General features: G+C 38.7%; 1 protein-coding gene across 3 annotated transcripts; it reads left to right on the forward strand.

Moving 5' to 3' along the window:
• The first annotated feature begins 94 nt into the window (after window positions 1-94).
• miga2 (mitoguardin 2) lies at window positions 95-12,263 on the forward strand. 3 transcript variants are annotated; one of them, XM_058617892.1, is made up of 16 exons: window positions 95-115; window positions 1,676-1,943; window positions 2,072-2,282; window positions 2,402-2,517; window positions 2,627-2,747; window positions 3,706-3,830; window positions 4,025-4,142; window positions 4,323-4,429; window positions 4,777-4,889; window positions 5,264-5,336; window positions 6,316-6,402; window positions 7,008-7,106; window positions 7,690-7,824; window positions 7,925-7,978; window positions 8,082-8,198; window positions 9,192-12,263. In XM_058617892.1, exons 2-16 carry the CDS (start codon window positions 1,848-1,850, stop codon window positions 9,390-9,392), a joined length of 1,773 nt encoding a protein of 590 aa, XP_058473875.1. In that variant the 5' UTR covers window positions 95-115; window positions 1,676-1,847; the 3' UTR covers window positions 9,393-12,263. The 3 variants fall into 3 exon arrangements, with proteins under 3 accessions (XP_058473875.1, XP_058473873.1, XP_058473872.1); XM_058617890.1 differs by lacking the exon at window positions 95-115 and adding an exon at window positions 302-442; XM_058617889.1 differs by lacking the exon at window positions 95-115 and adding an exon at window positions 315-612.
• The last annotated feature ends 245 nt before the right edge of the window (window positions 12,264-12,508 follow it).

Below are 12,508 nucleotides of genomic sequence, written 5' to 3' on the forward strand. Positions count from 1 at the left end.
TTCTACATACGAAACTTGCACTACGAAACTTGCGTATAAATACATTTGCCTTCAAGTGAAATCGACAGGAGAATATTTTTCTCCTTCAACTGCCACTCGTAAACCTTTCCTATAAGTAGGTTGTAGGATTTACAGTTTAAAACAGTAGATATAGTTATTTTAATAACTGTTTTAAAATGTATGTGAACTGTCAGAAGACTTCTGATTCCGGTCCGTGTGGGAACCTTGTTGTATGATCTAAGATCTGATTGGATCCTTAAAGTGTTTGTCTCGCCTACCCTTTATGTGATTGGCCAAAATTAATTTCGACCTTGTGTAGCTCGTATCTAATTGGGTCTTGGACACGTCAATTTACTGACGTTTTGCGAAGTAAAAAAATCTAGTGTGCGGCATTTATTGACATCGGAACGTCCTTCCCTGTCTTTTTAGATGTCCACGGACGGTATGTAGCTGTTTGAAGGACTTTCTTATGCGTTGTTCCGCCTGTGAGTTGCAGACAGAGCCGCTGAAGCCACTGGGTGCCAGTTTAAAGCCCCACAACTCGCCCGGACCCGGTGATGCTGTGATGTAAAGTGACAGATCGAGCTGTGCTAGCTTAGTGTGATAGCTAAGGTTAGCATGTCCGCGAATTAACGTTTTTTTTCGTTTGCTTGTGCTAAATGTTTTTATCAGCAGAGCTGTTGAAAGAGAGGTCAGAGTCAATCTACATTTTTGGTAACTAACATGGGCTGGTTAGTTCATGGCATCTGACTAACTGCCAAGCTACTACCATTCACCTTATAGTAAAATCTATTTCAACGTAGAGTCTTCACACAAGAATATATGTTTTCTGCCTGGAACATTATTTCTAAAGTAGATAAATACTGAATTAGAATCAGCTTTTGCTTATGCTTCAAAGAGAGAGAAAAGGGCAGCCAGTCTAGTTTAACTGAAGCCTCACTTTCGATTTTTGTGTGTGGTGCGTGCCTTTGTTTGCTCTTGTATTTGTTACCTCTTTGGGAACTTTTCTGCCATAAACACTGACCTTTTCAGGACACGTAGTCCTAATGAGGCTGAATCTTACTGTTTTTTGGGGGACTGGTTAAGTTTAGGGCTAAGACTGTGGTTACGTTAAGGTTAGGGATAACTGGCAGAATGTCAAGTGTTTCTGTTGCTCAACGGTCAATATGACTTAGATCTTATCAGCCCATCAAACCTTTTAATTAATTTTGTTGTCTTGACCTAGTCAAATCAATTATATTTGTATAGCATAACAACTCGACATTATCAAAAGGCACTTTGAATAGTAAGGCTGACACTTGTAGAGAGAGAAAACAGTTCACAAAACAGGCAAACACTTGGTTACATTAGAGAGAATTAACTCCTTTTAAACAGAAATTAATCTCTGGCAGAGCCAAACCAAAATCCAGGCATTTGCCTTGATCAGTTGGGGGCAAACTCAGTAAATGTGGGAGAGAGGTGGAGGAAAAATGGGGAAGAAAAATATAAAGGGGAAAAGAGGTGGAGATAGATAAGTATATTTTTCATTGGAATAAGTGCCATTGTAATAATAACCCTCTCAGTTGATGTCATGGTTTTATGATTACAGAGCCTGTGCACTTTAATGTAGCTCTAAAGAAATGAGGCTTGTGCCCTCGCAAGATAATTTCTGAATCTCATGTTTTATTTATTGCAGGGGAATAAAACTGCAGGTGGACTGGTGCTGGACTGGTGCGAAGTACAAGTTCAGGAGTGAATGACGACAGACGGTTCATCTGCAAGCCCTGAGCTGGCTGATCTCGGAGCGAAGAGCAAATCTTTGTGGCAGCTTTGGAGAACTGTGGCCTGAAGGCATTTTGATATTTGAAATGTCAGTCAAAAGAGCAGAAGGGATGTCCATCGCTCAGGCTTTGGCCATGACCGTAGCAGAGATCCCTGTCTTTCTCTATTCCTCATTTGGGCAGGTAATTTGCTTTGCATTTACAATGATGTTTTGCATATCTGCAAATAAACATCCTTATCAGATGTGTTATTTAAAAAGAATAATAGAACCAGGTGACATTGGCTCATGATTTTTCTCTTCTGCTCTCAGTCAATATTTTCCCAGCTAAAACTGACCCCAAGCTTGAAGAAGGTGCTCTTTGCCACAGCACTGGGCAGTGTAGCTCTGGCTCTCACTGCGCATCAGCTCAAAAGACGGAGGAGGAAGAGGAAGCAGGCAACACAAGGGAAGGAGGGCCAGAAGACAGTTGGAATACCTGAGGCACTGATGAGGACAGGAAGGCCCTCCTCATTAAAGAGAGGTGTGCATATCTTTTTGTATGTACACACATTTAGAATCATGACTTTCATGTGAGGTTTATCACCTTCTTCAGCATTTACTTTAATATTTCCACTTACTAAGTACATTTTTCCCACATAGGTCCATTAACTGGCCGTCAGGTGATGAGTCCAAGCAACAGGAGCAATGACACCATGAGTGGAATTTCTTCTCTGGCTCCCAGTAAACACTCAAGCTCCTCACACAGCCTGGCATCGGTCAGTTTCATTCTCGTAGTTTTTCATTATTTTCATCCTTCCTTGCCTTTTGCCATATTGCGCTGCATCATGTTTTCCTATTTGACTTTATTCTGTGTTTTTGGCACAGATGCGGGTCCCAAACTCCCCAAATCAGTCTGTCAATCCATCCACACCCTGGGAAACAGAGCCTGTGGTCGAAGAGTCGGGGGCATTAGAGGACGCCAATGCAGAGAATCTTTATTTAATGGGTAGGTGCTATCAGGATTATTGTGAAATGTGAAAAAGGGCTTTGTAGAGGCTAAGCCTACACTTTAAGACACTGAGGTGTTGCACCTGAAGTGCTCAATTGACATGCTCATAATTATTAAGGCTGATAAATCAATGTCTGGTTCAAACTTGCAATTGAACAATCCAAGTCCATTTATTTTCGTTCACAAAGCTTTTTGGTAACTCTGCATAATTCCCTTAACATCCACACAAACTTCACACACAGTAACTTGCAACATCAGCAGTCGGAAACTGTTTTCCCCTTTCAGGTGAAACACCTGACTAGACAAGAAAGGTTCCTCTATACAAATGACCCCTATTTATCCATTAGACCAATATCATATAAGAAACATTAATCATTAGAGGCCTTGTAAACATTGTTGCCTTTAAAAAAAAAAAAAAGTGACAAGGGGTTTAATTTTTCCATTGTGATTAGTTTTTAACCAAAACTAACAAGCTGTGATCAAGTCAAATAATCTCAAAAGAAGTAAGTCTTTTTACTGTTTAGTGGTCAAATAAAGTCACTTATGTGTTGTTCCGCTGGTGAGCCAGTGGAACTCATTGTTATGTTAAATGGAACTGTGCATATTTGGGATGCTTAAAAATAAATAACACTCCAATGTGGAATTTCAGACATTACATAAACCAAATCCCCTCCTTTGCACAGAGTAGGAATGTTGCCTGGTGAGACAAAAACAAAACACTGCTATACTGTGTAAAAAGAAGAGAGAGTCAGGTGGAGTGATAGGCTTAATCTGCATTGTCTGAACTAATTTAGCAATGGCTTCAATGTAAGTTACATTAATTCATATTTTTAAGTTACTCACTACAGCTTTAGTCAGGTTTTTTTTTTTTATAATCTTCTTTTTGGAGACTGCTTTTGCTTTCTGGCTCACAAGGAAACAATATGGTTAAGTCTCTGTGCTCTTTTCCTGCTAGGGATGGAGCTCTTTGAAGAAGCTCTACGAAAGTGGGAACAGGCCCTGAATATTCGCCACTCTGGCTCATCTTCCAGCAACAGTAGCCTTGCACTACAGGGGGCAACGTGTGAAGACTTTCCCATGGTAACCAGTTCATACTGCCTGAAACTATCGTACTCGGCTTTTCCAGTTTTAAGTTTTGTTTTGTATTCAGTGGTTATGCTGTTGGGATTCCACCTGCTGTACTTGTGATTTTGGTTTGGTCACAGACGACACAGTGGCACCACAGTATGGAAGTTACACAGGACCTGTTTAATGCTTTCCTTCTTGATTTGTAGATGGAAATGCGTAATAAAGTGTTTGCTGAGAAGTTGGAGACACTACTGCACAGGGCCTACCACCTACAGGAGGATTTTGGCAGCACTATCCCAACAGACAGTGTGCTGGCAGACTTTGGTGAGTCTCGTGTTGAACTAATTTAGCACCATCAAAGAATGTGTAAATGATAAAATTGGAGGAGCAGATGTTATGGGCCGGCTCTAGTTTGAGAATAACCACAGATCTGAACTGCTGAAAAGTAATTTCTTATAACAAAGGAGATTTATCTGAGTCAGGTTTGTGGTGTTCCTTTGGCAGAGAGTGAAGGAACTCTCATCTTGCCTCAAGTGGAGACTTTCCACCGATTGCAAAATGATGATGCAGCTACTGTTTCCTCTGATGAGTCCTTCTTCTCTGCTGCAGAGGTGGGTTTGTTTCTGCAACTCTGAAGTACACCCAGTACACCCTAAACAATCCTGTGTGTAAGAAGTAATGACATCTAGTGGTGAAACTGCAGATTGTAACAAATGGAAGACTTCTCCATTCACCCCTTCCTTTTCCAAGCATGTCTGGAAGCAATAGTTGCCTTGCTTAAAGAACATATAACAGGCTTATTCTAAAGCTAACTTATTATTTATATGCACTTGTTACTTGTTACACACTGGACTTTTCAATAATTTCTGCTGCTATTTCTGCATATAATATAACATACATTGATTGTGTACTGAGGTTCTGCCTCTGCCTGAATGTAATTTATTTTTCTTCTGTGCAGTTGTTTGATGCAATGGCTCTAGAAGAGGTCTACCATCCTCTTAAGCCTGCAGCTCTATATGAAGAAGCCTTGTCCCTAGTGCGGGAGTGCAAAGTGGCCTACAGGTCCTCGAGGTAACTGCAGTCCAACATCCTTAACATCCCAACATACTTAAAATAAGAAGCTGCACCAAGTTGTATCAACTGTGTTTAGAAATGACTGCCTGTCATCACATGAGAACTGTAGGTCCAGATCTTTTACCCTGATTTCTTTAATTCAACTGTTAATTGTTTAATTGAACTGGGGTAGCTCTCCTTGATCAGATCAGTGTAATTGTTTCTAGATGTAGCCGGAAGTTATGTCAATGAAAATACTCAGATACACTGATACTCTAAATTGCCACATATCACTTAACCAAACACAGCTAATTAAAAAGGGGGTTTTATTGGGATTTGCAAAAATATGTTTGCCATTTCAAATTGTGTTTCATACGTTATTATTTTACCAGGACTGAATTACTTGAATGTTATGATGATCAAGATTTCCTTGCCAAACTCCACTGTGTGAGACAAGCATTCCAGGTCTGTTTCTAATTTATTATGATTATTATCAATATTATTGTTAGTAGAAGTAGGAATGTGATATATAATTCCTTTGTTTGGTTTTTTATTCATTATTTATGATATGAGATGTCCATTGTTTACTCTGAGGTTTTCTGAGTCTCATTGTGATACACTACAACACAACCACTTGTTTTTCACCACAAGGACCAACATTGCTATCACTATTAGTGGTTAAAAGCATCACACATTGACTTGTCATGGTGATCATCTTGCTAATGAATTATCAACAGGACATAGGGTCGTCTTGGTAGTCACTGTAAAATTCTTAATTGAGCGGTGAACCATAAACAGTCTGGCTTTTCTTAGGTTTTTTTTTTAATCATCATCTCTTACGTGACACAGTGCATGTTGTAATATGTTGCCTCTGTGCATGTGCAGCTGTAGCACCCACAGGCAGCAAGTGAGGTGCTTTTATATCAAACCACATCCACAAAAATACTCAGAAGTCGTCATGTCTCATATGTGAACTACTGCACATTATGCATTCTTATCTGCTGCTTTGTGTTGTGTTGTCAGTCCTTCTGTGTCCTCCTGACAAAGATAACTCACTCTCAAAGTCCCTGTAGAGCTAAATTTGTTTAAATTAAGTTTTTTTTTTAAAACTAGTGAAGTACCCATTCAAGTTGTGCCTGTTTTTCTGTTTTTGTTTGTTTTCTGAGGAGGTGGAAGCGGCTCTTTTAGTGATATATCTGTGGCATTTCTACTGATAACTCTTTCATTTCTTATCCAAACAATGTCAAAATCGGCTCTGCACGCACACGTAACTAACAAGTCTGAAGCCTGTCAATGTCTGACAGATGTGGGATTAACAGACAAACAGGTGTTCCTTGCATTTATAGACTGAAAATGAGTGGGCACTGAGATGACCAGTGTAAAACTGGTCTACATAATTACTGAAAATGCTTTATAAATTAACGTTAATGCCTTTTGCTTTCAGGTCCTGTTGATAGATGAAACTCATCGCACATTTTTCATGGAGACTGGAAAGCAAATGATCACAGGGTTAATGGTGAAGGCAAACAAGGTAAGGCATCCTTAGTTGTTGACTAGTACTGTTGAAGTAACAAAAAGTAGGATTTCCTCTCGGGGTCCCCCCTACATTTGGGGAAACAACAGTGTCTCTTACAATTGTTGTAAGATATAGGTTGTGCATTTGTTGATTGCGACAAACTCTGAAGCAGGACTTCTAATGTGCGAACAACAAAATACTTTGAATTAATAACAAGTGCTTAAGTTTGCGTAGCTTGCTTTTCAACCCAGCCTCGATAACCCCAATTGCTCATTGTTTTCAATTTGTTTTCAAATTGTTTGAATCACTTGATGTATGATTGTAAACGGAGGATGAGATGACTTCAGTAATACAGCCTGACCTTGCTATAACGTAGGGGACTCTGTGACGTATGCCTTGAAGTAGACATTTTTAGTTGCTTTTGTGTTGTCATGACGGCGACCCGAAAATCCTATGGTTCCATAGTTTGACGGAGGTGCCATTCAGTTGATGTACTATCAAAACAAAATGATCTTGGAGACATTATTTAAAGGTCCAAATACTACATTGTGTTGCTTTAACTGCTATGTAGAGTTCCGCATCTGTTGACATATTTGTTTATTTTGTTTTTTTACTTTCAGAGCCCTAAAGCCTTCCTAGAGAGCTATCAGGACATGCTGCTTTACACCCAGAGGGAAGAAACATGGCCCATTACTAAGATGGAGCTGGAGGGCAGAGGAGTGAGTACTGCTGTCATTTACTCCATGTGACTGACTGTCCTCTTCATTTTGTTTTTCAGTATGTGCATTTTAAATCTAATCATGTGTAGGTGCACATGTCAGACTGTGAGTGTGTGTTAATGGTGGGTTAGATAGGTCACTTAAACCTGAGATTTCCTGTGACTAACCTAAATTAAACTTTAACTGAAAAGTGACCCACAGCCAGGTCACTCTCTGCTTTCCCTAAGCTGATAAGACATGAACTCCAGTAAAAGTTTGGACATTTGGAAAGAGTTTGCTATTCAAACACAGGGAAGGCATTTGGGTTAGATGCATTTAGAACAGCTGGAGAACTGATGTAACATTAAGACGAGGAATAGCGCCTGAGTCAATCAAATTGACCTGATGTATATGGGCTCAGTCGGACATTTTTTGGGGAAAAGTTGCCTAGGGAACTGGCAAGAGATGTTGAAAATGTCCAGAGTGACATTTGTAGACCAATTTTCTCATATAGCCCTTCTGGAAAGGACTTCAGACCATGTTAAAGCTTATATGTACTGTGTACCTATTTAACACAATGCACTGTTGGGTTCCATTTCTGCAGGTGGTGTGTATGAACTTTTTTGACATTGTGTTGGACTTCATCCTGATGGATGCGTTTGAGGACCTGGAGAGCCCTCCCTCCTCTGTGGTCGCTGTGCTGAGGAATCGCTGGCTTTCTGACAGCTTTAAAGAGACGGTAAATTTACACACACACACACACACACATATATTCATTAACTAAACCACCAACAATATTATTTACATACTCCTGTAACAGCGTTGTGGTTTTCTTTTAGGCCCTGGCCACTGCTTGCTGGTCTGTCCTCAAAGCTAAAAGGCGTTTGCTTATGGTAATTTGAGCCCGGCTTGGGTTTTAATGTATTTTGTTTCCCAAAGTACAGTTGGATTTGAATTTGATTTGATTTTGACATGTGCTTTATCTACTGTCTATAGGTACCTGATGGTTTTATATCCCACTTCTATGCCATATCAGAACATGTGAGCCCTGTTTTAGCTTTTGGGTTTTTAGGACCTAGGCAGCACCTAAGTGAAGTGTGCACTATCTTTAAGGTAAGTACATAGGACAGTACAGAATTATAACTATTGTCATTATTTTAAAAGCCATTACCAGAAGTCTAGTGAAACCTGTAAAACAGTGTATAATCATCTATAGTCAGCTGTGACTCAGGAGGAGTTCAACTTAAGTAACAGTGTTTTCATTTTTTAACTCAAGAAATTACATCACAGGATGTCTGTCTTATTAAATTTTACTAGGCATGAAAGTTTCATGAAAGACGTGGCAAATGCAGGATCCAAGATTTTTGGCAAATAGCTTATCTAAAGGGTCTAAAGTCTCCGTATCTGCTAATTAGAATATATTGTGATACTAAGGCCTGGTTCACACTTGATGCACGTCGCGTGTTGCTGAATTTTAATTTTGGCGCCAGCCCATGATAACAAATGTGTGTCCCCACCCCACATGTGAGATGCACTTCTGATGTGTGTGAAATGTGTGTCTATTTTTGTGCTCTGGTATCTTGCCTATTTTTCAGGCGTGGCGCGTGCGGGTCCCCAGCAAAAATAGGCAGAGAGAAGATCTGATGATAATGATATTGACATTGTTCTGGCAACGTGACATAAAACTGTCACTGCAGTTTTAGTGTCTAGGCTGAATCTGAATACATGAAAAACATCAATAATATATTTTTAAAACTATTTTAGTAGCTGTATGTGGAGAGTGGAGGCTACAACTACAGGAAAACCCTGTGTAGATTGTAATTATATCTTCTCTCTAAAACAAAAAGGTGTCGAGATTAGACGATGACCAATGTTCATACTTGTATGTTGTATGCAAAAACCTCTAAAAACAGTACAATAATCATCGGAAATCAACAGGGAAGAGCTGAGAAATTTTGCGTCGCAAACTCGAGCGTGCTGAAGTCAGCTTTCAACGTATGGTGTCAGACAACACAGGTTGTCATTTTTACTCTCCAAGCCCAAGCTAAAATCCAAATGTGACTTTGTTTCTGTATCTGTCACTGTTTTCTCTCCTCTTCTCTCCAGCAACAAATTGTACAGTACCTTAAGGATATGTTCGACCACGACAAAGTACGCTTCAACTCGGCTCAGTGCTTGGGGGAGGACATCCTGAACCTTTCCCACCGCCGGAGTGAGATTTTACTGGGGTATCTGGGGATTGACAGCCTTCTGCAGCTCAATGGTACCGTGCCCATAGAAACGGAGGACTCTTCAGGGCCCAACTAAAACCACTAGGGCCACTAAGTTATTCATGTGTCTTGTGAGGGCCAAAGACTTTGGGTTTTCAAGTAGGGAACAGCAAGGAGTTCCATCTCAACACTTGAGTTGTAAGAAATAATCATTTAATCATCAGTGGATTTATTTTCACTAGATCTGGGTTATCACCAGTACCAGTGAGGGGAGACTTTCCTATTTTGTAATCAGCTGCTGTGTTGCATTTGGAGACGGCCAACTGAAGTCATGTAATCTCAGACGTGTGTGGACTTGTCTCTGCCTTGATGTGATGAGGATACGTAGAAACACACAGGACAGAAGCACTCTGAGCAAATGAAGACTGGGCCTTCTACACTATTACTCCTCATGGAGCGAATGTTTTCAGATTACCACTTGTGGTTGCATTGTAACCTTCCATTCATCTGACCGGTGAAATCAGTTTAAATATCATCTTCTTCATTATTATATGGGAAAAAAAAAACAAGTCTGATAATGTTTTAGTTTTTTATTGAAAGGGACAAAGATATTTGTTAAAACCATGATAATTCCTGATAACCTTGGCTAACTCTCTGTCGCTTCTGCTGCTTAATGAAAGATGTGATGAATTTGTCTCCTCACTTATACAATAGTATTTATTCCAGTTTGGTTTGGTCCAGCAGTTTAAGATGTGACTGTGTGAAGTCCAAAAGGACAACAATTAAAAGTAGCTTAGGGTAAAATGTTAACATATAGAAAATATGTGTTGATTATCCCCAAGTTATGCTCTGACCCCACATCACTTCTAATAATCGTCTCCGATAAAGTGGATAACGGCGATAGAAAACAACATAGAACTGATGTGGTTTTTGAGCTTATTTAAACAAAAGTATCTAAATACAAATACATTTAAATCTGTTCATGTGTGAAATCAGCAGCACTACATACTGAGTATAAATGTTGTTATTGGTGTAAATTGGGATAAGAAGAGTGGATTAAAGAAAAACCCTAAACCCAAAAGGTCTTATTTTTCACAGCAGGCATGTGCCAGTGTTTTAATGGGAAAAGTACAAATGTTACTGTTAACCTGAACAACTGAAGTGTTTTAATTACGTGTTTATTTAGTTTAAGCCTTGACAGTAACAGCACGGGTAGAAAATTACTCGGTGAGTTTTGCTGATTAAACAACCTGTATGTGGACTCATTTTCAGCCACAACCAGTAAAAAATTAACCATTTTAATAATGATCCAATAATATAGTTTACTATATAAACAGTACATCATCATCAGAAGAGCATTCATTTGGATACCTAGGTACACTGCTCTTTAAATTCAACTTTCGTCAAATGTAATTGATCATTTTCCTACTTTTAGTTGAGGATCACAATGTCTTACCCCTGTGCTTTTCCTTTTATGCCAAAATGTGTGCTGTGAAAAAAGCTCATCAACACTTTGAGCTCCATTTACAGTAGAATTGTTACTAAGGTTGTTTTGTTTGTGACTTCATGAAGTCTTGCAATGAGGAAGTGGGCATTGTACAGTCAGACTGTTACCTCCATAAGGGCATGGATGATAATCTCTGAGTTCTCTTTTCTCAGTACTGTGAACGTGTTGGACACAGAAAACATCAAAGAGACCATGTTAAATGGAGTTTTTCCTATACAATCCCAACATGGACAACCCCGTTACTGTAAAAGCAGATGTTTGTTGTGCAGACTTTTTTGTATTTAAGAAATTGTCACAAAGTGAATGATCGTAATGAAATGCGTTGAATAGATTACTTATTATTTAATGCAGTGTAAACGCACTGTATGCTTGTGTTGTCTGCAAGTTTCCTCTCTGGTCCTGTCTGTGATCCGAATAGTTTCATGCAAATTAAGAGCAGTTGGCTCTTGGTTATTCATAGTCTTCATAATCACTTGTGTAAGCATGTGTTGTCTTGATAATCCAAATCCTGCTCTTGTTGCAACATGCCTCTAAAAAGTCGCAGTCATAAAACCTTTTTATTTTGTTTGGTCACAATGCAATACCTTTATCTAAAACCTGTATTGTCAGTCAAATGTGAACTGCGCCTATCCAACTTACCTGAAATCAATTTCATACCTTGTTTTGACAGATATGCAGCTTTGTGCTTTCAAGCATTTTGCACTTTATCAGACAAACCGAAAGCTATGGGAATGTCCCGCAGCTCTTTTTAAATAAACAGAATGAGAATTTGACTAAACAATAATTCTGAGGTGTTACACAAAATAACTAATATATATATATTATTAATACCATACAACATACATGATGTATAGCAAGGAAAATATATTATGGAAGATGTTAATTGTGGTAACTGCCCTAAGATTTAAGCCTTTGTGTTGATTTTAACATCAGACTGTGTTGTGCAATGATTCAAAATTGTTTTCTTCCCTGTTAAATCCTGTTGTTGTAGAATATCAGCAGTGTGAATCATCCTGGCAAATTCAGTAATGATGATCAGCAGCCTTTGCATGTTAAAAATGTAGATTTTTTGCAAGCAGTTATTGGCATTTTCCTGCATTATCTCAAACCACACTCAGCCATAGTTACTGTTATTATTAGTTTTACATAACCCAAGTAGAAATAAGCTGAAGAAAATGCTCATTCATTTAAAAGTCAATTTTGAGGTATAGATTCTCCTTAGATTACATTGAATAGATTATCGAGTTTTATGGGGATTTCAGATGGCCAAAATGATTTTACTTTGTAAAGTCACTGCTGTATATTACAAGTGTCCTGTTCATGCCTTTTGTCTTTTCTATTGTTGATTTACAATGCCAGCACAAACTGTAAATTGATTTTGATTCTCCACATTAAATGTTATTTTTTATTATCAAACAATAAGTTTATTTTTTGCCTTTTTCCCAATAAATGATCATTTGAAACTTTTCTATTGCTATGTTGTTATTCTTGTTTATAACTCAACAATTAATTGCAATTGTTACATGTCACTGTCGCGAAAGCACAGGTAATGGACTTCTTATGACGTTAAAGGAACAGCTGTGCTTTGATAAGGTGGTTGCTTTAGCTGATATTAGTGTTTGGGTAAATATGATGTGTCTATTATAGAGCCACATGATATGGTTTCTGTCATGTTTTATTTTCTCTTGTTTTAATTTTCCCTATAC

The sequence above is a fragment of the Solea solea genome, chromosome 19 (genome assembly GCF_958295425.1).
Source record: "Solea solea chromosome 19, fSolSol10.1, whole genome shotgun sequence".
NCBI classification, from domain to species: domain Eukaryota; kingdom Metazoa; phylum Chordata; class Actinopteri; order Pleuronectiformes; family Soleidae; genus Solea; species Solea solea.